The 27,871-nt window shown below is 37.5% G+C and overlaps 1 protein-coding gene across 1 annotated transcript; it reads right to left on the bottom strand.

The window, feature by feature from the left end:
• Window positions 1–3,251: 3,251 nt before the first annotated feature.
• LOC110036861 (cytochrome P450 CYP72A219-like) lies at window positions 3,252–27,871 on the bottom strand. The gene is made up of 5 exons (XM_020741412.1): window positions 27,528–27,871; window positions 23,035–23,259; window positions 22,701–22,945; window positions 4,499–4,886; window positions 3,252–3,768 (listed from the first exon to the last, which is right to left on the bottom strand). Exons 1-5 carry the CDS (start codon window positions 27,813–27,815, stop codon window positions 3,334–3,336), a joined length of 1,581 nt encoding a protein of 526 aa, XP_020597071.1. The 5' UTR covers window positions 27,816–27,871; the 3' UTR covers window positions 3,252–3,333.

Below are 27,871 nucleotides of genomic sequence, written 5' to 3'. Positions count from 1 at the left end.
GGGGGAGCTTTGGAGTGGCAGCCGGTCTCCTCCCAGCCTAACCACAGAATTAGGGACCGAACTATGGATTAGTCAATATTCTTTATAGCACTCGGATGAGGATAAAGAATATGATTGCTCCTATTTGGCACAAAACAATTTTTATATATATTTCATATATATATATATTTCAAATGATTTTAATTTCTTCACAAATCATATACTCATTGTAAAGGGGAAAGATGCTTTCTTAAATTTGAACTTTTCGTCACAACAAAAATTTGTTTAATTTTCATAATTTTACTTTTAAAAGTTTAGTATTTAGTTTACTTTAATTTCTGTAATTTAACATCTGCATTTTAATTAGCATTCACCTGAGTAGTCAATTTTCAAATTTTATACTTTACTTTTATTTTTTATTTTTTGTTTTTATTATAAAGTAATTTTCATAATTTACTTTAGGATTTTTCAACTTCCCTATGGGATTGATATCTAGGACTCCATTAGAGCACTTTATTACTTGAACAATACGTATACTTGCATTGATATTTAAGAGAGATTTGGTAGTTTAAAAAGTGTTTTAAAGGATAAATTATATTTATGAAACTATTTTTGTTAGAATCATATTACATATATATTATAAATCTGTCTGCATCGATTTTTTGGCGTCGTTAAGTGGTGTCAATTTCATAAATATTTGCATATACGAATATCTGTGTCACCACGCTAACGGAGCAAGAAATCATTTGGAAAGAATTTTCCTTGTCAAATTTGTAGATAATGATATAAGAGTGTTTTGTTGGTCATTTTAAGAAAATAGAGAGACTTTGAATGGCTGGAGGCAAAGATTTGGAAGAAATTTGAATAGTTCCCTTAGGCTTTCTTCACTCCTTATGTTCAAATGTTAAGGGTTGGGTATTTCATTTTGAGTATTTTTCAGTTTGAGGGAGTTATCGTATGAGAGGGAGAGATGCTGCTCTTGTAGAGAGGATAAGCCTTTATTGTTAGTTCTTTCCTTTATATCTTGCAATGAAAATCTGCAATGGATTTCTTGTCTATATTTTTCTCAAGAATGTGTGGTTAAAATCTTTTTCGTGTCATTGTAATGTAGAGGAAGTGGTTTTTATTGTGGTTTTCTGAGATATTTTTTCTGTAGAGTTTTCAGTGCTTTCTCGGCCATTGTTTTCTCTTAACCTCTGAATTTCATTTACTCCTAGTTTCGCCAACTATGATGCTAAAATATATCATGAAGTTATGACATTTAATTGTTGTGTAGTGAAAACGAAAGAGTTAACCACAGAACCCTGAGAGGATAAGCATATTCTAGTAGGATTCTACAACCTTTTCTGGGAATCAAAAAATTCTTGTGGAATGTCATGGAGATTGAAGAAACCTCAACTTCATGGATTCTAGTTTTTTTTTTAATATTTTTTTACCTATATATAGGTATAAGAAGAACTTTTTATCCCTGGTTGATAATTAGCACGTAGGTAAAAATTTAGAAACACCACAGTCCACATGATCTCTGAATCACAGACACGAGCGTCGTCATTCTTGAAGAACTTCTAAGATTTTCTCCGTTTTTTTGTTTTTTACTGTCTACAATCTGATATATTTTTGTTATAATTACAGAACTTAAACCTATTTTGTAATCACACCCAGCTAGGTTCACAAGATTAGTAAACTAGAGATTTTATGCCAGAATAATTCTTAAATATTTTTTCGTTGGACCGATATGCAGACTCTTAATCTGCATATTACTTGACACGTATATTTGCGTTGTATGACCTACTTACTTTACGGTATGTTTTGGCGCATCACCTTACAGTAACTTAAAAAAAGATATTATGAAGATCAAGCATAGAATAATAAACCTTAGCACTGAAGCATTACTCAAACTGATTAATACATCACACAAATTTATCATTAAAAAATATTTTAAATGTCTCACCTACATGCTTATTTCTACCATTTACTACTAGAGACCATTGAAACCCTAAAGAATAGGAAAAAATAAGAATTTGTAGGAAAGACAATGAGAGGAAGACCTACTATAGGATAATAAAATGATGATGCTGAGAAACCCAATCACTTGTAACCTTAGATGAGAAAGCGTCATCGTAACACGACTATTGAGAGGAAAAGAAGTTAGATGAAAAACACTCAGAACAGAGGGGGATAGAAAGAGTTTACATCAAACTTTATATTAAAGAAGCATTGACAATATATTGAAAAGTGATCAAACATTCAAAAAATATATCAAATTTAAAATCATTCTGCTTCATCTTAAGTCCATCAGACATGATACATGATTTAATCAACTGATAAAAAACCCTCAATTGTGGTGTATAATAAAATAATTCTCACCAACATTTCTCATAACACGAGTACACTCACTTGATGAAGAAGACAAAAATCTCAAGCCTTCTAAGACAAATAAGAGAAACAACTTTAAAAAATAGCACAAAAAAATGATTAAATAAATAATAAAACATTATCTATTTCAGAAGTTCCCCAAAAAGATATCATCAATTTACCAAGGTAATACTTTAAATTATTGGAAATGAGCCTCTCATGATTTCATCCTTCACTTCACCTCTCTTCTTCTCTAACCTCAATTCCTTCTTAACTCCTTCACAAAAAGCCCAACATTGGCCCCAAGTTCAATGCCAATAAAACTTTTATATATCAACTTATATCATCACCAACCTAATGCAATCCTACTTGACATGCAAAATCATCCAAGTCATTTTTTGCACTTCATCATTCTGTAAGGAAAATATAATATTGTCACTTAGCTTAGAAGTATTTGAGTAATCAAAATACTTTAAAATGGGGTCATGTGCTCATTAAAAATTAATAATGAAAAAATATAATTACCCTCAAATGATATAATTTTAAAATAATCAATTCATTTTCATAGGATAAGTTTTGACTTCTTATATCAAAAAAAGAAAAACCATAATAATATAATTCCATATAACCAATAAATTAGTTTAGTTTCCTCACCATGACCCCTAATAATAATTTGTTTTATGATGCCATAAATTTAAAATCAAAATGCAATAGCACGCCATCTAACTATAACTAATGTTAATACAAACAGAATTTAACCTCTCCATAGAATTCCAAGCTAAATCTATTTATAGCCATTTTTTTTACACAAGAAAAATTGAGAACCTTTATTTTTTTGTTGACTTGATTCTAATTAAACATTTTAAGCTTATCAAATCCAAATAAAACTTGTGTACTATAAAAATACTTTTCATATAAGAGAATACATATAATAATAACAGTATGATACTGACATCAAATTTTATAGTACTGAGTTTATAAAAGAACTTAGCATGATGTTTATGGTAGAGGGAGCTTGTGCAAGATGACATCAACACCATGTTGAGGTTGAAGAGTTATAACAGTACAAGGAGCATGGGCATAAGATGGGGACAACTGGACTGAAAAGCGCTGTAGAATTCTTGCCAAAGCCATTTTTGCTTCTGTAAGTGCAAAGCTTTGGCCGATGCAGATTCGAGGACCCCAACCAAATGGAAAATAGATGAGTCTGTTCTTTGTTGCCTTCGATACTCCTTCAGAAAACCTATCAGGGTTGAATTCTTCTGCATCCTCACCCCAAAACTTCCGACTATGGTGGAGAAGAAGGATAGGCAATAAAATTTGCACTCCTGGTGGGAAAGTATAATCTCCAAGCTTCATTTCTTTGTAAGTTTGACGAATAAGTGCAACTCCTGGTGGATATAATCTTAGAACCTCATAAAGAATCATAGTCATCTGAAAAAGGATATCCAATCAGAATATAACAATCAAAGCATCAGTTATAGGAGCTTTATGTGTGTTTCAAGGAAATAAGTGTATCACATTAAAAATATTTTTATTCAAAATAAAATGATATTTGGTATAAACTACACCATATTTAAATAATCATAGAACAAATATACCATGTGATATTTTGCATTTATATTTAAAAATTCTATATTTTATGATAAGTATCTTCTTATTTGGAAAAAATATTTGTATATCCTAATGCAAGTTCATACCAAGATAGTATGAGTCCAATTTTTCCAACAATGATGTATTCCATATAAACAGTAGTAAAATTTGAACTAGTTAATGAATTAAGAGCTACTTTTCCCGCTACATTCATAAAGCTAATGCCTTTTTTTCCTTCAAATAATAAAAAAATAAGGGAAATTTACATAAGCACCACACAATTCTTATGTATTTACATATCTAACACTCAAATTTGATGTTTACACTTAAAACACCTTGGCATCATAAATATACCACCTATGCATGAAAACGAGTATTTTATTTTTAGGAAAAAAGGGTTGTAGTATTTTTTATGTGATGTTAAAGATCAGAGTAATATGCATGTAAATATGAATATTTAGGTGTTAGACATATAAATATAAAAGATATGCATGGTATGTATGTAAATGCCCCTAAAAATAAATTAAAGAATTGCACATATATGAAAAACAACAAATACATTGGTACTTACAATCTTCAATTGGCTTAACCCCTCGAAAGTTGGTTTGTTTTGGCCAAACACTTGTAAAACCTCTCTTCTTGCTTGATCCTGCCAGTTTGGATGCATACTGAGGACAACCATGGTCCATGTAAGAAGAACAGATGTTGTTTCATGCCCAGCAAAGTAAAATAGCTTGCACTCCTCAATCACATCTTCTCTGGTCAGACTAACATCTTGCATGTGATCTCCTTCTTGAGCATGCCTTTGGTTTGATTCCATCAACAAGCCCAACAAGTCATTAGGAATAGCTTCACCGTTTTTTATTGCATGCTCCCTCCGTTCAATCATGATTTTAAGCAATGCAATAACCTCACCATAAATTTGGTTTCTTCGCTTGTTCTTTGGAGTGGGTATAAATCTACAGTTCAAATGATTGATTTTGTTCTTGTAATTAAATTACAAAATCGACTGCAACTAAAAATACCAAATTTTGACTAGAATAAATTAAAATTAAATTTGAAAATTCATTTTTTCATCAAACAATCAATAAAACTTTTCTTTCTAATAAATACAATGATTCTAAATCTAATTTGTCAAAGATGAATTTGCGATAGATTCTTCAATAAAAAGCATTCATGAACGTGAATCTAAAGTTGAGCATCAGTTAAAACTTGAATCGAACCTAAGAAATAAAACTAGATTTAAACTTAAAATTAAATAAAAGCATGAGATCAATGTTGAATGTCAATTTGAATCAGAACATGAATCTACCATTACTAGTGAAATTGAACATTTTGGCTTCTGACTTCTGAAGTTGTGGAATAAAGTAGAATAAAGTAAAAAAAAAAAACCTTAAAACACAATTCAACGCAAATTATTAACAAAAAAGCAACAGTTAGCATATTGATATTGATTGTTAAACTGGATCTTTGCTTTTTATTATAAATTTATAAGAAGAAACTAATGGAGAAAGAAAAAATAAATCAATAAATGAAATGATTTGTCATGATCGGTGTCTCTAAGAAAACGAAAAGTCGAATTCCATCTACATAGTTGAAATCGAAGTATATAACACACCATTACTAACCTTATGTTATTCTATCTAGTTTTCATCAAGGAATTTGTCCAACCATGTGATAGATATATTTATATTTGTGGTCGGTTTGAAGAAAACTTCATTAAACATGGTAAATGATAAATTTATTTTTTTAATCTACTCCTGGAATTTGTTATAGTATGTTCATTGAGAAAACATAAATAATTCAACTTTTTCTTTATTTGCATCATATCCTATTATATTAATGATTATTTATATGCATGATTTGCATAAAGCTTATTGCTAATTATGATAATTAAAATACACTACATACGTGAACAATAGATATGTATGTTGAAATTTAGAATAATGCGGAATAAAGTGAGATTATTTTCATTAATATGAGAGGGGGGTATAAATAACCCTTCCATGATCCTAGAAAAGAAAAACTAATAAAAAAGAAAATAAAATAAAATAAAAGATATGTCACCTAATATATCTAATTAATTAATTCATATTAATTATTTGGAGATAAAAAAAAACATAAAATTGGAAGGCCTAAAATAAGAAAGGAAATAACTCCTAATCCAAGAAAATAAATATAAAATAGGAAAGAAAATAACTCTGAATATAAGGAAATAATTGATTCATAACTTCTCACAAAGAATAAATTATTTCCTAATATAACTTTTATCACTCTCTCTCAAATTGAAACATGGTTGAAAATCATGTTCAACTTGAATTTGAAAACATGAAACAATGGGTGCAGAAAATCCTGTAAAGTAGAACTTTGAAGTCTTCATCCCGTACTTCGGTCATCATTGACTGTAGTTCATGCACTGTCTATAGACAGGGAGAAGGTTCCTACAGATAATGTTGCAGGGGAGTTTGCAGGAAGTAGATAACTGCAGTTATCTTTAACTGCAGTTCCTGCAAAGTCCGTAGGTAGGAGAAAGGCTCCTACAGGTAATGCTGGGAGTTTGTAGGGAAGTAGTCAACTATGGTTGTTTTTTACTGCAGTTCCTACTGTGTTGTAGGTAGGCGTAAGACTCTTACAGGTGACATTGCAGGGGAGTTTGCAGGGAAGTAGACAACCTGCAAGAAAAACTAACTCCTAGTTGATTGTGGTTGTCTTTGAATGCAGTTCCTGCAGTATCAGTAAATAGGCAGAAGGCTCCTACAGGTAATGTTACAGGAGAGTTGCAGGGAAGTAGACAACCTCTAGAAAAAGCAGCGGGATATGATTTGCAGAAAAAAAAAAGAAAAAAAAAGGAAAAAAGCCCCGAACATAGGCCTTAGTGTGGGGAGAGCTCTGGAGGTGGACCTAATACAGCAAAAAAGCTTAATATGAGGGTCTATTGCAAGAAGAATTATGGTGGAGGATCTATTGCAGGAAAAGCTTTGGAGGAGGGCCTGATAAAGAAAAAATTTTGGAGGAGGGACTGTTGTAGAGAGTATGTTGCAGGAACGATTTCAGAGGGTCTGATGTAGAAAAAAAGTTTCGACGGAGTGCCTGATGCAGGAAAAGGCTTTCGAGGAGAGTCTGTTGCAGGAAGAATTCTGGTAGAGGATCTGCTCCAGAAAAAGTTTTGGAGGAGAGCCTGATATAGGAAAAAGTTCTGAATAAGGGTCTAATACAGAAAAAGGTTTCGGATGAAGGTCTAATGTAGGAAGAATTTCAGTGGAGGACCTGTTACAGAAAAAGCTTACAATGCTCACTTGAAGGTAAAGTGTTGTCATCATCCCATGATTGCTCAGCCTCAAGGATCAAACACCAAACTTGTTCGAAACAAAAGTCAGTTCCACTCCTTCAAAAATTCGTATACATCAAAATTGAGACCGACATAAAGAATAACTCTTATGACAGATGGATGTCAACCCTTGTACAGTGCACGGCAGCCCACATCGAGTTCAAAGACAGCGAACAATTCTCTAAACCTAAGAAATCCAGCCTACATCTCTCCAACCACTCCAATTCTATGGACACTGTCGTAACTCCATTGCAGGCAAGCAAAGCCAAATCAGACAGATTAGAGCAAGCCTTAATAGCATCCTTCAATGCATCATCACAATATGCTGCTTCAATGATCTCCAATGTCTTTAGCCTCTTAAAAACTCCCCAACTTGGAGACTTTGTTAAGGATACACCCCAATGCTTGAGAGCTTCCAAGTTATGTGCTGCACCAATGCATTCCACCCAACCACCGCATCCCTGCACTCTGCCCCCAAAGAAATTGTCAACTGTGTTGTCCATTCAAAGCTCCAGAATGCGAAGCAAGCTATTATGCAGGTATATCCAGGAGGCAAGGCTTGGTGCAGAAAAGGGGCAGTAAAAAGCTAGCTCCTCCAAGCAGATGACAATGGAGATTATTTGGGAGATTGTAGAATCTGCAACAGAGATGGAATGAACGGCATTTGTGTGGGAAGTAGAGTGATGGTTTGTAAGGAATACAATCCTTCCACCTCTTGGAGACAGCTGCAAGCAGCAAAATCTCGAGCATTGCTTATCTGCGATAGGATTTGTTGGATAATGGCATCAGATAACATATCCATCATTGTTGCAGCAACATTTTGCTACTTTCAACAAGAAAACCACACGAAAAAAAAGAGAAAGCTCCCACGAAATTGTTAAGGGGCATAAGTTCAGAAGATCAGAAACTGCGACAAGCCCCTCACAAATCCTCTTCTTAAACCCCCTCTCTTCCTTCCCTCTACCCGCAACCTTCAGGAACTGATACTAAAAAAAAATAATAGTGTGGTAGTTTAAATAAACAATCAATCCAACAAAAAACTTCATGGGCAACATAAATAAGCTCGGGGAGAGAAAGCGTCCCTCCCTTCCTGCAGGGAGAAGAGCAGGAAGGGAGTCCGGTGGCTCTAGAGGGAGGACCGGCAGCTAAGGTAGAAAACCTTGCTTTAATACCATGTTGAAATATAGAATAATGTGGAATAAAGAGGGCTTTTTTTCATTAATATGAGAGGGGGTATAAACCCTTACATGAATCTTAGAATAGAAAAGATAATAAAAAAGGAAATAATATGAAAGGAAAGCTATATCACCTATTTGGAGAGAAAAGAAAATAACATAATATTTGGAAAGCCTAAAATAAGAAAGGAAATAACTCATAATTCAAGAAAATAAATAGAAATTTATGAAGAGTAACTCTTATTCTAAGGAAATAATTTATTCCTCATAACTTCTAACAGGAATAAATTATTTCCTAATATAACTTCTAACAATGTGCAATTCAAATCAAGTGATGGGATAAAAAATTCATCTAGACTTGAAATAAGTCCTTCATCTTTTCGTGTTTTGTAAGTATTCTCTGGAGGTCTAGCAATGGGTGGGCAAGGCCTTCAACATAAATATCCTGGCTGGAGGCTTTTCTAGCTTAGAGGATTGTTTTCAGACTTGGAGTGTTATGTTCCAAGGGAAAGCTGGAATTCTTCCTATTATTCCATTTATTACATGGTGGTTTATTTGGATGTCTAGAAACAACTACAGGCATGAGATAACTAGAAGTTCTAAAACTACTTATATCAATATCTTGGCATATGTAAAAAATTATTAAATGTGGGAAGCCTAAGAAAGCTAATGTACTTGGTCTATCTAGTAGTGACAATTTGCTAAATGCGAAGGCCGCTAGCAGGTCCAAATATTCTCTGCAGCTGATTAAATGGTCTCATCCTGAGGTTGGTTGGATTAAAATCAACATTGATGGGAGTTTTGATAAAGGTGCGGCTGGGTTAGTAGGAGTGTGCAGAAACCACTTGGGAAATTGATTGGCCTTCTTCTCTGCTCCTAGTTTTGCTACTTTTACTCTTCATGCTGAATCTATGGCCCTATTGGAAGCTGCTAAGTTGGCTGCTCATGTTGGCTAGAACAAGGTGATTTTTGAAATGAACTCGATCACGCTCTAGAAATACTATCATGATAGTGACAATCCTCCTTGGTACTTATGTATTTCAGTCTCTTTTGCAAATTTTGCAGGGTAAACTTTGTAACTGGTTCCATATTTGTAGAGAAGGTAACCAACTTGCCGCCTTGTTGGTTATACTTGCTAGTAGATTTCGTAGTATTTGGGTGGATAATGTCCCTAGTGGTTATTTTTCTTTTTTTGCTTCAAGGGGGTAAGCCATCTTTGCCTTATATTAGAATTCCCCAAGTTTTGTACCTCTTTTTTTATTTAATTGAGGTTTTCTTGTTTTTTTTTTATAAGTCCTAAAAGAATTCTAAAAAAATTGACTCCTAGATTAAAAATTATCAAAAAAAATAATAAAATAAATTTGGATGAATACATGGGAGTAAAAAAACCCCAAAAAATTTAATATTATTATTTTCTAATTTTTAATGCAACCGGTTTGATTTTATATCATGAATTATTAACTAATGTACTTCTCGCATTCTAACATCTTTGCCAAATGCATGATTTCCCAGCAACAATATAAATCTCATATCCTTGTGACTTATGTTGGAAACTAATAATACTGCATTCATTGGCAAGACATATAAATATATGATGAATAGAAAATTTCACTGTCAGTATACAATACTTATATGCATATATGAAGAATAAATACCAACACAAATTTTATGAAAGTTGAATTTTTTTCAATTGATGTAAATCTCAAAGTCTCCAATTATCAAAAACATAAATTGAAAGTCTTCACATGAAAATAAACAAAACATTTAAATTAATAGAGATTTCACCATCTAAATTTATCTATTAATTTTGCTAATATATGCTAGATGCTACTAAATATAGGAGATGATTTATACATATTAATCTAAGGTTTATTGGATTCTTGAGAGTTTAATATTTGTTGTTCATTGGTTATTTCTTCTACACTTTTTTGGTTCCCTGTTATCGCACTTGTGAGGTCTTTATTATCATACATACATTGACAATGGCCAAGCTTTGGTGGTATGATGCTATTGCAAAAAATCTAGTAAAGAAAGGAATATGCTTTGGTAGTGAACTGAATTGGTAATTTAACATTCCTCAAAGTCTTCTGATCCAACAATGAATAATAATTTATGTTGAGGATCTAGATGTAAAATTTCAGCAAAGAGTTGGCTCTATAGAGATCTAAGCTACAACAACTCCTTCCGATGTAAGATTTTATTGTGTGTTGTAATTTTTCTAGTTTGTCGGATTTCAAATTTTTTTCCTTTATTCCAAATAAGAAATTCAATGAGATTTTGCGATAATAAATAAATGCCCGAGGCAAGTATAACCAAAGTTTAGTTATTTCTGAATAATAATGAAGTTGAATGTGTTTTTAATTCTAATCAATTCTTCGATAAACCGGATGATCAAAAATTCTTAGAAGAGATTATCTTCTAATACAGGCATGATACTTAATTTTGTGACTTTCTTATATTTTATTTGCTTTCACCAAATTGATTTATTTTAGCTTTATCACTATCTACTTTTTTTACACATTTGTGTTGTACTTTCAAATACTTCTATGACTTCTAGTTGCTTAACTTTTTTCTATGTTAATTTTAATAGAAAACTTTTAATTCATTATCAAGATTGATTCTCGTCATATTTTTCATTTTATCAAAAACTAATGAATAATGATTAAAATTAAGAGTTTGTAGTCTATGTATTATATGCTTTTGCGAAATTTTGTGCATCTCATCATACATTTGTGTTAACAAGGCCTAGAACGTAAGCAGCTTATATTAGATTATTGTATAAAAAATACCTCATGCGATGGAGATCGACTGTAAAGATTTATAAATTTTAAACATAGAAAGTGCAATGATTATGCTATATTAGCTTAACACATATCACATGAACAATTTGTTGGAGCCGAATTTCTCCAAGCTGAGTAAAATTAATATGTAATCTCCTCCATCAAAAGAGCTCCTTTGACTTCTTTAGTTGCAATGCACTTCAGATCTAATTGGATGGCTCTACTTAAATTTCCTTCAATGCATTATATTGTGACCTATCAATAAGCAAGAATTTTGAGAAAATCATGACATGTAGTCTAATATAATTTTTGGCTTTCTATTGTGTTGAATCCAAATCTGTCTCGAAGACACACCCAAGGAATAGAGCACTCAAGATCGAAAGAGAGGGTAAGAGAGAGAAAGAGAGAGAGAGCACAATGTTGAACAATAAAATTGTGTAACCTTTACTCATAAAATGGACCCCCTATTTATAGAGATGGGTCATCAAACAAGTACATACTATACCCCAAAATTCTGTAGATATGGCAGGGGAATTTCTGACTATTTATAAATATTGCCTCTCGGTCCCATAGATATGGTCGAGCGGCTATCAAGCTGGTTGATAGTGAGGTCGGGCGTCTGTTCGTGTTGTTGCTCTATGAGGGTTCATTTCAGTTGCTTCGGAACTGGATGAGGTGTTTTCACGTCTTTGGTGTGTCCGGGCTAGATGGAACCATGTTCATCCGACTGGATCTGGTAGAGGGATTTCTCGGGGGATGATCTATCCTTTATCCAGCTAAGCTGCACTATCTTCCTGATACGTTGTTGCGGGTTAGCCGATTGAGTTTGTGGTCCTGGACTGTCCTTAGCAGGTCCAGCGGGGCTACGCCATCACTTGCATCATATGTACGAAGTCTGTTCGATTCTTGTTGACACATTTTTTATGTACATATTAAAGTTCCCCAATCTCTTTCTCCTAGTTTACGACAGCTGGGATAAGGACAAGAGGATATAATTTTTGAACCAGGTATGTGGTATTCATGACTATTTAATGCACAATAACTAATTACTTCTTGATTTTCGTGTCAAAAGGCCATTAGATATGTGATGTGGGTACTTGTCTTTTGGGCGTCCTTCAGATTTGTCTTCCGCAGCTTCAACGACGCAGAGCATGGAGGATAGGAAACTCCTCAAGTCCATTGTCGAGAATGCCCGAGCTTCTCTTTTTCACGCCATGAAGAAGAGTGTGAGGTCAAGTTCTAAGAACGAACGGTCCGGAAAATGCACCCTCAACCCTGTGGTGGAAGTAAAATCTTTTGATTCAAACAACGGCCGCTCCGCAGAGAGTTCTCTGGTGGTGGAGGGCAGCTTCCTAGTGAAAAAGCGTCTCGTGCCTGGAAGTGATCCTTTGGATGACTATCACGCCTGTTGAAACCCTTCCTTTCCCATTTTTCCATATTCGAGGGAGGAGCAAGGCTGAGAGTCGGCTTTGGGTCACTTACCTCTAAAATATCAAGCGGTTCCAGCTTCTCAAACTTTGTCGGTGGGGAAGGACACGGTGGGGTAGGACAGCGGAAGAGAAGTGTTCTCCTTCACCACTTCCGAGCTGGACCGGATGATGGATCCGTCCTCTGGTGATGGCACTAAGACTGCGCCTCCTGATGAGCAAGAGGTCTTGGGCATTGGGGTCGTTTTGGGTTTTGGAATTGTCGGGGAGCCCATGAGCTTTGTAGGGCCACCTTGTGACCAGCCAACAAGCCTTGGTGAGAATAACCAATGTTTCGGGGCCGTCCAATTCTGCCCCTACTTTGCTTTCTCAAAAGGTTTCCCTTTATCATGACACATGGATAGAGTGGTTGGTGGGGGAGCTAGCGGTTGTGCGGGCTTGTGAGGCTACCTTGCAAGAGTTATCGTTTTTGAGGTCCGAAATAATTGTCGTCCGGAAGGAGCTTTTGCTTCTTTGACTGTGTTTTGAGACGAATAGGGTAGATAAGGTTAGGACAAAGGAAAAATCAATGTTCAAGCGGTTGTTCCAGAGGCAACGGCTGACAAATTTGTAAAATTTTTTTCTTTTTGGGTGAACAATTGTGAATTGATGGCATAAATGTAAATATATTTTAATCTGCAAATTAATATGTGTTGTATGTCTCATTTCACCGTTCGATCTTTTAATATTTATGTTGATATTTGTTTTTATTGGTTCATCGATATGTGCATTTTGATTCAACATTTTTCATGCCCTTTGATGTGCTGAAAAGACCGCACCATCCCTGTAGCATTTTGATTTCGTCTGTATGGTATAAGTTAGTCAATCGGATGTTTTAACTCCTTGTACGATTCCTTTCCTTTTCTCAGTGTGACTCCTCTTTCCTTCGGTTTAGTTGCGTCAAAACCCCAAGGTATTCGTCTGAACTTTTCAGTGTGAACTCTTCTGGCACGCCTTCCATTATTTCTAGAGGCAAGCAGCGGCCCTATACAAGTCATTTGCCTTCAACCCAAATGTTACACTTCGCGCGACTGCTAAAGGAGAAAGGTCAGCAGAAAATTATGGTGATAGCTTGGTCGTTTACGTCAACCAATTCAAGTACAGACTAAGGTTATCATTTGCTGCGAGAAGAGGTCTATTCTCAATAGTTATGGAATCATCCCTGCTCAAATCAGCCCAAACTCTATTGTTATCATCATGACCTTCGTCGTTTACCTGTGGTGAGTCAAGATGCCCTAGTCAATCGAGTTGTTTTCTTATTTTTTCGGTTTTGAGGTCGATGGGGATGGTTGTGCAGTGTTCTCATCTGGCCCTAAGCTTTGTGTGGCATGGGACTGCAATCTAAGTTCATGATCGCTCCGTCCCACCGCAGCTAGGGGATCTATGTTCGGCCAATCGCCAAAGAAGTGGTGAGGTTGAAGATGCTACCGGATCACCTCTGCGTTTACTTAGAAATGATTAAAGGGATAAAACTCTCCGTTTATCAATTCACTAATCAGGATATTGTTGATAAGGTTCTATAGCCCGGTACTTCTAGGGACATGATCGAGAGCCTCTAGGAGGAATTAGAGAAGAAGAAGAAAGGGAGCAGGGGAGAGGATACCCTAGGAGAAGAAGCTTCTGGGGAGGAAAACATCAAAAAGGACTGGCGTTGAAGCTGGTAAGAAAATTTGTCTCCATTTTGTCATTCCTCTCATTTTTTATTTCCCCCTTTTTTTTTTGAACTTTTTGGGGGTTGCCACAGACACCTCGTTTGTACCTCGTGAGACTTCGTCTGGAACTTTAGGGTCGTAGAAGTCATTTTCTGGAGAAGAGATTTCCCCGGTCCACCCGATTAGGTGCATTTCCTAAATGGACGGGGCAAGTAATGTCTTAGAGATTTTGAGAGGCAGGTATCTGATGGTGGACACCCAGCGAGACTGGTTCACCGGCCTTCCTTCCAGAGAGGCGAATGACCTTTCCAGTTATTTTGCCAAGGTGATGCGGTCAGATAGCTTGAACTATGCCTTGGCAAGCATGTCTTATCCTAAGCTGTTCGAAATTTTAGGTAGATGTAGTACCTTGGCCCTCTCTGTGTTTCATTACCAAGCAAAGGCTTTGATATAAAAGGATAAGAAAAGGAAGGTTGAGAGTCAGATGATGGCCGAGGTATCTGAACGCAAAATGCATACAGAACTAGAGCTCCTACACCTACGAAAAGGATTAAGAGATTCGACCCACACATTAGAGACTAAGGTCGAGGAACTCGAGCAAACCATTGTCGTTTTGACTGTCAAGAACCAAGAATTGAAGTCGAAGGTGCTAGGGATGATTTTGAGGGAAGATTTCATTATGGCATTTTCAAACCAAATCAAGGTCGGCCTTGCCATCGCTACCGAGCATTTCGTGAAGGCTAGCTTGTTGGGCCCAAAGTGAGGTAATATGGACAACCTTGCTTCACTCTTCATGGGCTCTGATGACGATGAGGAGAATAAGCGCAGGAAAACGGAACCAACAGTGGTGATGGGTCAGTGGTTGTTTAGATTCATTGCATACATGCACATATTTAGTTATTTGTCTTCTCTTTCCCCCACCCCACCCCACCCCCCGCCCTCTTCTTTTTTTTTTGGCATCGCCCGGCTAAGTCCTGCCGACGAACAATTATGTAAAAGGGGATTACTTTTATTCTTGCGGAAATGAAAAGGAAAACTTTCCCACATCTCATTTACATAGTATTTTTATTTTTATTTATTTATTTATTTATGACGTGTTGCCCTCTCCACTGAGATAATTTGTGGACGTGTGAATGTATGTTTGGGAAGGTTGCGAATTTGGCATCACAACCATCTCTTGTAGGGTTGTCTTCAGGTTGAGGTTTCTGAAGTTAGGTTGGACCAAAATCTCTTGTTGTTGTGGTCTTATGAGGCCAAGTGGTCATGGCGCCATGGTTTTCAAGTCTTCGGCCTCTGTTCAACTGGGTGAACTTGGCACCATGGCTAGCATTCCTCATATTTCCAGGTGCAAATCTTGGTGCCACGGTCTGCTGATCTTCAGCATCTACTCAGTTGGGTGATCCTGGTGCCACAACTAGCAATCTTTAACTTTTTAAGTGCAGCCAAGTGATCTTGGCACCACAGTCTGCTGATCTTCAGCCTCTATTCAGTGGAGTAATTTTGGACCTGCATCTAGCAGCCTTCAATTATTTAGATGCAATCGAGTAATCATGGCACCTCGGCCTACTACTCTTTAGCCTCTGCTCAGCCGAGAGATCATTGCACTACGGCTAGCAATCTTCCATTTTCTTTGTGCAGTCGTGCAATCTTGGCACTGCTGTCTGCTGGTCTTCAGCCTCTGCTTAGTCAGGCGATCTTGGGGGCCACGAACAGCAATTTTCAATTTTCTAGGTCTAGTCGAGCAATCTTGGCGCCACAATCTACTGATCTTCATCCTCTGCTTAGTCAGACGATCTTGGCTCCACGACTAGGAATCTTCAATTTTTTAGGTGCAGCAAGGCTATCCTGGCGCCACGGTCTGCTCGTCTTCAGCCTCTACTCAGTCGAACGATCTTGGCGCAACGGCAAGCAGACTTCAATTTTCTAGGTGCAGTCGGGAGATCATGGTGCCACGGTCTGCTGATCTTCAGCCTCTGCTCAGTCGGGTGATATTGACACCACGACTAACAATCTTCAATTTTCCAGAAGCAGACGGGCAGCCTTGGCACCTCGGTCTGTTGATTTTCAGTATCTACTTAGTCGGGCGATTTTGGCGCCATGGCTAGCGATCTTTCAATTTTCTAGGTGCAACCAGGCAATTTTGGCACCACAGCCTTCTGGTCTTCTCTGCTCAGTCGGGTGATATTTGCGCCACGGCTAGCAGTCTTTCAGTTTCTAGGTGCAGTCAGGCAAACTTGGCTCCATGGTCTGCTGGTCTTCAGCCTCTGCTTAGTCAGGCGATCTTGGCACCACGGTCTAGTAGTCTTCAGCCTCTACTCACCCGAGCGATCTTTGAGCCACAGCTAGCCGTCTTCAATTTTTCAGGTGCAGTCGGGCGATCTAAGCACCTTAATTTGCTAGTCTTAAACCTCTGCTCTATCGGACGATCTTAGCGCCACAAATAGCAATTTTAATTTTTTTTAGGTGCAATCGTACGGCTGTGGCGCCACATGCTAGTGGTTTTCAACCTCCACTCAATCGACGTTCTTGGCACCACAACTAGCAAACTTCAAATTTCTAGATGTTGTTGGGCAATCTTAGCATTACGGTCTTCAGTCGCTGCTCATTCGGGCGATTTGGCACCATTACTAGCAATCTTCAATTTTTTAAGTGTACCCGGGCTATCTTGGCGCCACGATCTGCTGGTCTTTGGCCTCTGCTCAATCGAGCGATCTTGGCACCACGGCTAGCAATCTTCAATCTTCTAGATGCAGTTGAGCAATCTTGGCATTATGGTCCGCTAGTTTTCAGCCCCAGCTCAGTCAAGTAATCTTGTTGCCACGACTAGCAATCTTTAATTTTATAGGTGTAGCCGAGCAATCTTCGTGCCACGGTCTGCTGGCGGCTAGCAATCTTCAATTTTGTAGGTTCAACCAGGTGATCTTGGCACCATGATCTGTTAGCCTTCAACCTCTAGTCAGTCAGGCGATCTTGGCATCACGACTAGCAATCTTCGGCTTTGTTCATCTCCATATGTTCTCTCCAGTTTCCCGAGTTCTTTGCTAACCTAAGAATTTCGGCTTTTCAATCAATGCGATGTTCGTTAATTTCATACATAACTCTTAGCATAATATTAGATGAAAATCTTGAGTTGCTAACAGAAACAAGGAATAATCTTTATTAAACATTCTTTCAAAATTATAAAAGTAGCTTTATGGAAAAAAAAATTTGATACCATCCCCTCTCCAAGTTCAAGGGACCCCGTTCCCTGCATGAGTCTTCAGCTTGTATGCTACGGGTCCTACTTGGCGGTCGATGATGTAAGGTCGCTCCACGTTTGGTACAGCTTCCCCACTACCTATCTCTGTGTTGCAGGGTATACCTTCTTCGGCACCAAATCCCCGAGAGAGGACTTTTTCTCGGACATGACTACTGTAGTAGCGGGCAGCCCTCCTCTTGACCTCATCCTTTAGCAGTGTCGAATGTGTTTGAGCCTCATCCACAAGGTCAAGCGCGAGCATTGCTCCTTTGTCGTTCGCCTCCAGCAAATCTGGGGGATTATTTTCTTCAAATGGCGTGGACGCAAGAACTCTTTGGCTGTGGAGATTATATTCTACTGGCAGCATGATCCCCATCTTGTGCGACGGCATGAATGGTGTTTGGTCGATAGTGGTTGACGAAGTTGTGCGAACGGCCCATACAACAGATAGGAGAATCTCCACAGTACTGCCTTTTGCACCTTCTACCTTCTTCCTTAATAAGTTAAGGATGATTTTATTGGGCGCCTCGACTTAACCTTTAGTTCACGAAAGATGAACTGAGGCAAGTCTGATTTATTCCTTGGTCGTGGCAAATACTCTGGTCCTTTTTATCAAAAACTGTGTTCCGTTGTCCGTAATGATCACTAGTGGCAGGCCTTATTGGCAGATCAGGTCAGTAAAGATAAAGTTTCGGACGAGTCAGTTGTGATCCGGGCCAGTGCTTTGGCTTCGATCCATTTGAAAAAGTAATCCACTACTGCTAAGAGGAAGCGTCATCATCCCTGGGAAGGTGGAAATAGTCCGAAAATATCTAGACCCTAGATGACAAAGGGTCACGGGCTGGTGATCAGCATATTTTGTGAGCTGACTGATGTTATGGCGAACTATATTTCTAGTATTGTTTACAGCGCTTGGAGAATGTTTTGACATCCCTTAATAGTGTTGGCCAGAAATATCCCTGTCATTGGACACAGTGCACCAATGTCATTCCTCTGGAATGGCTCTCATATTCCCCAAAATGAATGTCCAAGAGAAAGTCCTCTACCTCGCTCTCTCTGACGCACCTTAGGGACATCGACGTTGTCAATTTCCAGAAGAGCATTCTTCCATTAGAAGGTATTGTGCGGCCTTGCACTTGAACCTCCTCAAGTTCGTGACTTCTGTCATGATGTTCCCCATTTCTAAGAATCTGACGTATGGACCTATCCAGCTTTTGGTTTGCTCGCTCTTAGTCTTCATAGCCTTGGGCTCATTGATGACTAGCCGGCTGAGGACTTGTGGTTCTCCATTTCCCAAGCGAACACATTGGGATAGAAAATTGGCCACCTGGTCTTCTTCTCAGCTGTATATTCGATCTGGAACTGCGTGAATCTCTAGATTTCCACCTTGTCCTTGTTAAGGTACTTCATCATCATCTCATCTTTGGCTTCAAAGTCATTGTTTATCTGGTCCACCACAAGCTATGAGTCTGACCTCAAGACGAGGGTCCGGGCGCCCATCCCTTAAGCTAGACGCAGACCAGCGATCAAAGCTTTGTATTCTGCCTGGTTGTTTGTTATTTCAAACTTTATGGTCATTGAATGGTATACGTGTTCTCTAGCGAGACTACTCAGAGCAAGCTCAAGTCCTACTCCGGTTCTATTCGAGGAGCCATCCAAGTATAGTATCCACTCAAGTCGTCCGCTTTGACTTTCTCCCGTTGTGTCCTTTGGCCCAAAAAGTCTGCCAAGAAATCTATGACTGCTTGGGCTTTTATAGCCATTCAAGCAGCATAAGTGATGTTGAATTCGCTTAATTTCACTCCCCAATTGAGTAGTCAACCTGAGTGTTCCGCCTTGATGAGCACTGATTTCACTAGGTGATCCGTAATCACTCAGATGGGACGTGTCTGGAAGTAAGGTCGCAATCTGCGAGCCGACATAATCAGAGCAAAAGTGAGCTTTTTCATAACTGGATAACAAACCTTGGCTCCCCACAACACGCGGCTGGTGTAGTAGAATGAGAATTGCTTTCTCGCTTCTTTTCAAACCAGCACGGAGGTGAATGCCTCAACTCCTGCCCCTAAGTACAGAAAGAGCTATTTGCTTGGCTTCGAGCTTTTGAGGACAGATGGTGAAGCTAAGGAATCCTTAAGGTTCTAGAAAGCTTGTTGGCATTCATCCGTCCACTGGAAGCTCTCGATCTTTCAGAGAGTTTTAAAGAACACGACGCACTTGTCACTGGAACTTGAAATGATCCGACTTAGAGTTGCGATCTGGCCGGTTAGCTTTTGGACTTCTCGAGCATTCCGGAGGGAGTGGGAGGCATGTCAATCAGCGCCTGGATATTGTCGAGATTCACTTTTATGCCTTCGGAGGTTAAGAGAAAACCTAAGAACTTTCCAATTGAGACTCCAAACGTGCATTTTTAAGGGGTTCAGTCTCATATTTAATTTGTTGGGAGTTTGGAAGGTTTCTTTCAAGTCCCTTGCATGTTGTTTGGCCAATCGGCTTTTCACGAGAATATCATTGACTTACACCTCAATATTTTTTCTATTTTGATTTTTAAAGATTACATCTATCAAACGTTGATATGTGGTTCCAACAAACTTAAGCCTGAAGGGCATTACATTATAACAAAACACTCCCTCAGCTGTGATGAAGGTAGTCTTCTCGACGTCCGCTAGGTGCAACCTGATTCAGTGATACCCAGAGAAAGTGTTTAGGAAACTCATTACAGAGTATTTCATGGTTTCGTCCACCAAGGCGTCAATCTTTAGTAGTGGGTGGCAATCCTTCGAGCAGACGGCGTTCAATTTGGTGAAGTCGATGCACATTTGCCGCTTCTCATTGGCCTTCTGAACCATGAAGACATTTGAGAGCCAAGGGGGTACTGCACTTCTCGGATGCACCCCGCCTCTTGTAGCTTTAACACCTACTTGATGGGTTCAGACAATGCGGTCACCGAGATCCTCATTTTCCGCTTAATTGGTCAGACCTTAGGGTTCAAGTTCAATCTGTGGCAGACGACATTGGCTGGTATCCCGGGCATCTTCACGGCGATCCAGGCAAAAACATGGCAGTGGTCCCGAAGTGTTTAAATTAATAGTTCTCGATGCCCTGCAGTAAAACCATCACTTAATAGGAAAGATTTATCAGGTTCGTTCTCTCCGACTGGGATCTTTAGGGCGGCCTCATTGGTCTCGAGTTCGCCCTCCTTTCGGCTTTGCAGATCTAGCGACTCGTGCTCCATGTTCGTGACTGCTCTAAGGTAGCTGGTCCTCGACTGCTCCTGATCTCTTTTGACTGTGATCACTTCTCTGTCCCATGGAAACTTCACAGCAACGTGCTAGGTGGATACAACCGCTCTGAAGAGGTTTAGCAATGGTCGGTCAAATATGGCGTTGTATGTTGTGGTAAAGTCCACTATTAGGAAACCTTCCTTCTCTATGAACACCTTATCTCCTTCACCCCAGGTGATCGCCAATTCACAGAGCTGCCAGTGTCAATAAAAATGCTTCCAACTCGGAAGTTGTTGATTATCCCCGTGACGACTATAGTCCATCATACGGATTTCCTCGCTAGGGAAGATCGTTGCCCGTGAATGTAATAGGAGGACAACCTCCCCCTCTTGTATGAACGCAAGACTACACAGCTCGCCCGTTTTGTTCCTCTTCAGGGAGGTCCGTCGCGGAGCTTCTATCCCTTCGAGGATGGTCGGGACTATCGCGGCGACAAGTACGGCGTTCGTCCGGTTGCGTCTAGGTGGTGCCTCCAGTGCTAGTGCTTTCCCATGCCTCTGACCTGAGTGTATTTAGGCCATAAGTTCCTTCCACTTCCCCACCTTAACTAACTCCTCAGTGCCATCTCGTGGACAACTCATATTAGCTACTATTCTTTGGTTATTCCTTTTTATCTAGGATCATTGTGCACCTTTTCTTGTCGACGACATGCCTCCATACGCACCGTGCATTTTAGGATGTTGAATTCAAATCTGTCTGAGAGACACACGCAAGGAATAAAGCACTCAAGATTAAAAGAGGGTGAGAGAGAGACAAAAAGCATAGTGTTGAATAGTAAAATTGTGTAACCTTTATGCATAAAATGGATCCCTATTTTTAAGGACGGGACATTATACAATTACATATTGTACCCCTGAGAGACGTAGATACGGCGGGGTAGTTCTGACTATTTATAAATATTGCCTCTGGGTCCCATAGATGTGGTCGGACCGCCATTGTGTCGGGCGGCTATCAAGTCGGGTGATAGTGAGGTCGGGCACCTGTCTGTGCGGCTGCTCGCTGAGGGTTCACATCTGCTGCTCCGAAACTAGAGGAGACGTTTGGATGCCCTTGGTCTATCCTGGTGGATAGAGTCAGGTTCATTCGACTAGATCTAGCAGAGGGATTTCTTAGGTGATGATCTACCCTTTATCTGTCTGATCTGCACTATCTTCTCGATACGCTAGGTGTTGGTCGGCTGAGTTTGTGGTCCTAGACCATCTTTGGTAGGTCCAGTAGGGCTACGCCATCACTTCAGCCATCCGCGCGATGTCTTTGTGATTTGTGCTGGCATATTTTTGATGTACATATTGGCATATGATTTGTAGCTATTATAGCTTTCTAACAATCAAATGAGGGATTTCAAACCTTTCTAATGTTAATGTATTTTCAACAATTCACTGTTATTATAATGATTGTTTTTAGTAATCAACATGTAGGATTTCAAAGAAATTTTTTTTTATAAATTATTTATATTTTCATATCCTTCTAGTTTCAAGATTTCACTACTGATCAAAAGAGAGACTTGAAGATTTTCAAGAAAAGTTATCCCCTTATATAAGAGAATAATTGAATTGATGATTTAATTTCTCACTACATTTTCTATCACCAAAACTTGTTATTGTTCTAACGATTCTGGTACAAACTAAATTTTCACAAACAAATAATTTTTAATTAGTTTCATATTTTTCTTATTCAAGATTCTAAAGATTGCTGCTAGTAGAAAATATTAAATTATCATTTGTATTGATTTTTATAAAATTTCTTATTTTCACAAGTGTTCATATGGTTTTGTGCAGATGCCTGCATCTTAAGGTCAAAAAGCTCAATCAATATGATATTTGCTTCCTGAAAACATAATAAAAAGAAAGTACCTAAAACCGGGGATATACAAAGTCCGAGTAGAATGCATCACAAGCTCACTTTGCTCTCCCTGTAGTTCAAAAATACGACGTCCCTCTATATAGCTGCTCCCAAATGCTGCGCGAGAGATGACATCTCCAGAAAAGTTCCGAAATTCAGACCAAACATTTATCTCTAACACACCTGCACTATCAGCCAAATCCTCCCATCGACTTATGAGCTCATCACAGCAAGCAGCAAATGTCGGCATCATTATCTGTACGAACAAAAAATGGTAATATAGAAGCCCTAAATTTGGATTCCTTAACCAATGCGAAGTTCCTTGACGTGAAAATGAAAGAGTACCTTCAACTTCTCAACATGGAAGGCAGGGCTGATGATTCTTCTATGTTTGGCCCATTTCTCACCTTCATAATTTGCGAGCCCTAGAGCTAGCTGCTTTATATTTTGTGATGGTTTTGGCTTCTCAAAATGACCAAATTTGCTGGATAAAACGTCCTTTACGAGCTCAGGATCCATGATAACCACCCTGGGATAAGGCCCAAACCAAAAAAATGGTGCCTTATTCTCTCACCTGCATTTTTTTTACCAAATAAAAACAATCTCTCCCAAAAGTGACAAGAGGAGGAAGTATAAAATGAACAACAACTCATTTCATTTGTACATAACTCGAGGTGCGACTGAGCTAAGTCGACTCGTTGAATTAATGAGTCAAATTGACTCGTTGAACTAATGAGCCAGTGTTAATTTGACTCCCTAAGTCACCTTGTTTAAAATTATTAATAAAAAAATACTATTAAAACTCAAATATTTTAGAATAAATTATTAGAAACTTCTTTTTTTTTTTTTTTGTTTAGCTCTCACCAAACCTAAGAAAATAAAATAAATAAAAATGATTGAAAATAATATTTTATTTATTTATATCAAGTGAATTGATATTATTTCTCTCCTAATTATTCCTTCTTTTTATCATTTTATTACTAGTGTGTCGCTAACAAATTTTTTTAGCACGACTTTCAATGAATTTTTTTTTATCATTAAATGTTTTAGAATCAAACTCAATATCTTTCAAGGCTCTAATTTTAGCAAGCTTATAATTAAGTTGAATACTTGACAACACAAACTTGATAATACCAAAATTGACTCCATCCTAGTCCAATAAAGCACAGATCAAGCTATTAAAGCACATTTGAAAGTTTTAGTGCATCAAGTGAACTCAAAATTTAACATATTTATAATAAAATCATGTGTCTTGACAAGAGGAATCCAACAATCTGAAGCTCGCTTAATTTCAATGTCTTTAAGGCCCTCAAATCATTAAAAAAATACTCCTATGATTAAGGGGTATCAATGAAGGCCCTTTAATTAAGTTGTTGGGGAAGTTATTCCATAATGAACTAAAATGACCCAATTTCATAGACTAAAAGTAGACTCCCTCTCTTCATTTGAGGAGGAGGGGGGAGAAGAGAAGAAATTTCTAAGCTTGTTTTGAACTTAAGACTAGGAGATAACTTTCAAGCACCGCCTATCGGCTACCTTCAACAACCGCGAGCTACCCCTGCTCCACGCCATCGGCGACCCCAAGCCTGTTCACCGCCGTCGACGACCCTTATATGCTAATGCCGTATCAAAACTACTATTGTAATGTATAACATTGTATTATAAACTCTGGGATAACTTCAGGCCTTCGTAGCAGATGATGACTGTCGACTACCACCCGTCGGTCATCATCAGTCAACCTTGCTTGTTGTCATCAGTAACAATTGCTTACCAACGTTGTATTGAAGACCTAACGATAACTTCCAGCCTCCACAGTCGTTAACCATTGTTGACCACCACCAATCATCACCACCTGCCACCACCAACCATAAGCGACTGAAAACTACTTCTTATGATCGTCGCAGCTAGAATACAATGGTTGTACCTAACATATATATCTTTCTTTATGTTGTATACTGACAAATATAGTGTCCAGTGTAAAACTATAATCTCGTTCTAAAAGAAGAGGTTCAATCATCAACTATGGCATATGCGGCAAACTATTTTTACAAATTTCAACTACAACATTTGTGGTCAACTGAATCTATTACGGCTCCCAAGTAAAACCTATAAGACAAACTACTTTTATAAATTTGAATTATGGCATATGCGGGCAAACAAACGTTATTGTGGTCACCATCTACGAAATCTGTGGCTGACCAACGGTATTGCATTCACCAACTACAGTCTCTGTGGCAAATTAATGATATTGCAATCACCAACTATGAAATATATGACCAATAAATGATATTTTAGTCACAAACTATAGTCTATGTGACAAACTGACGCTATTATAACTTTCAACAATGATCTATGTGTCTAACTTACACTATTGCACTCCCCAAATACAATCTTTATAGCCAATTGACAATATTGCAGCTTTCAACCATGAACTTTGTAGCTAATTACTGCATGTGCACTTAGAACCATTTTGGCCAACTATTACTATCACAACTTCCAGTAACGACCCTTGTGGACAACTACTGTCTACGCAGCAACCAACTATGGCATTTGCGGCCAACTAATGTCTATGTAAAAAACAACAACAGCCTTGTGCAACTACTACTATATATTTCAACTATGGTCTATATGTCCAACTAATGCAATTGCAATCACCAATTATGACCTATGTGCCAACCAGTGATATTGCATTCACCAAATATAACATATATGGTCAACTGCACTATTACAACTCTTACATACAGCCTTTGTGGCAAACTGGCGATATTGTAATCAACAACTACGATCTCGATAGCCAACTAATATTATTGCAATCATCAACTACGACCTTTGTGACTACTTGATAAAATTGTAGTAACTAACTATGACTTCTATGGTCAATTGAAGATATTACAATCACTAATTATAGCCTATGTGACCAACTAATGATATTGATGCATCAATTATGGCCTATGTGGCCAATTGACACTATTACAACTTCCAAATATGGCATCTACAATCAATTGATACTATTATATTCATCAATACGACCTCTATGACTAGCTAAGAATAGTGCCGATTTCAATCACAATTTTGATGACCATCTATTGCATGTGCAGTAAACAAATTTGGTATTTGTAGCCAACTGCCATTGTCACGGCTTTTAACAACAGCCTCAATTGTCAACTATTACTTTTTTAGTCATCAACTTTGTCCTTTTTATCCAACTATTGAAATTTTTAGGGCTTAGAATATTTCATAGTATTATTAAATCATTGAAAATTTATTGCCATAATGTTGTTTTTGTTTTCATCTCTAAGAATAATGAGTATCAGAGGGTGCTAAGCATATGAAATTGAAATAATATATCATCAAAGAAGTTTTTCATAAACAAATAGTTCATTTTAGCACATTAACACCAATCTTATGGTTGTCGATCCATTTACTAAAGGATTGCAACAAAAAAGATTTAATTAATAATGTGAAAAGAATGTAAATCACTGGAAAAATTAATGACTTTATGTTTTAGCTTATGTTCTTTACATATTTAACTCTCTAAGCTCATTTAGTAGTATTTTTGGTATATTGATACATTCGATTTTACTATACTTAATTGTAAATAAATGAATGAAAAATAAGAATTTTAAGAGTATTTGTGTTTAACAAAGACATTATTGATGGACCATTATGATAATATCTCATTATGAATTATATTAAGCATGAAACTAACATTATGATACATGAAAGAAAATGCATCGTACTGATTGTATAAAATCACCGTGATCCCTATTCTTTCGTTCTTAATAATAAATTTATGATTTGACCAAACTAAGAAAAAAATTTACTCGCACTATAAATTGTGTTTGTTAATTTGAAAATATTATATGAACAAAGTAGAAGAATGTAATGTAAATAACATTTAAAATAATGTAATGGAATTAAATTTAAAAGTGACTTAATAATACTCTAACATTATGTTATTATTAAGGATAATCATTATTTTAAATGTTATCTTGATAATGAATCATATAATATTTATTAATAATGTATAACTTATTCATTAATGGTGGGCATGAATTTATTGGTCAAAATCAGAGTTACTTAATCAGACTTTTATTGACGTTTGGTCAAATAAAGGTTGAGCAATTTAAGGGTCTTATTTCTACCTCTTTAAGTGTCAATTTTCTCTTTATTTTAAAATTGATCGATCATCAAGTGATAGAGTTGAGAAAAGAGAGAGAAGCTATAATTTCTTAAAACATGTCTAATTTTTTAAGAGAATTTAAAAGTAACTTGATTTATTTTTTAAAATAAAAAAATTTAAAACATTATACATGTATATTTAAAAGAAAATTAAAAATAATTTCAAAGAAGACCTTAATTACTTAATATAATAAAAAATGATCCATGATTAATAAGTTGTTTAATTAATTATTTAAAAAAATTAAAGTCTTCTAATTAGTTAAAATTTATGTAATAATTCATATTCGATAAAAAAATGATATCATTTTAGCTTAATTAATTGAATTCATGTCAATATTCAATTAATTCGTTTTATGTTTTGCCTTTCAATAAACCCAAAAATCCAGCAAACAGTAAACTACTGCTGCGCTTTTGTCAGGATTAAACTTGCCATGCGTAAAAAACAAGACTACTTTCAGTCTACAATTACTCCATAACCCCGCAAATAACCCCGCAAATCATACCCCCCGCAAATCATACCTCCTTCCCCAAACCGAAGGCCAACGAAACCCTAAAGACCTCTAAGCAGCAGGAGCAAAAATTTAAAAGCAGAACAGCAGAACAGATTTACCCAAACAAACAGCTTAAAATAAAATAAAATAAAACAAATCAGATTTACCTCCATAAATATCAACAATGCGAGTTAAATGGGGATCGACTCGATCAACTATCTGGTGTGAAAGCTGCAGAGGTTTCCGGCGAGCCTCTCCGACGAGATCCCCAATATCCTTGATATCACCGGAGGGTAAACGATACCTGCTTCCCCGAAGCCCCTGCGCCCTCAGCTTGCGTTCCAAACGCCGCGGCTGGAACCATAACCACTCCGCCAACGACCATCCGACCCAACTCGCCGCCGCAAGCATCACCGCTGTGGCTGCGAACGCCAACCAATGCACGAACTCCATCTTGTTACCTACCGAGGAAGGTCTGTGAAGAAGTTTTCTGGTTTCAAGTGTTTACT

Source organism: Phalaenopsis equestris, unplaced genomic scaffold, assembly GCF_001263595.1.
Source record: "Phalaenopsis equestris unplaced genomic scaffold, ASM126359v1 Scaffold211921, whole genome shotgun sequence".
Taxonomy (NCBI): Eukaryota; Viridiplantae; Streptophyta; class Magnoliopsida; order Asparagales; family Orchidaceae; genus Phalaenopsis; species Phalaenopsis equestris.
This window is presented reverse-complemented; position numbering and strand designations above follow the sequence as displayed.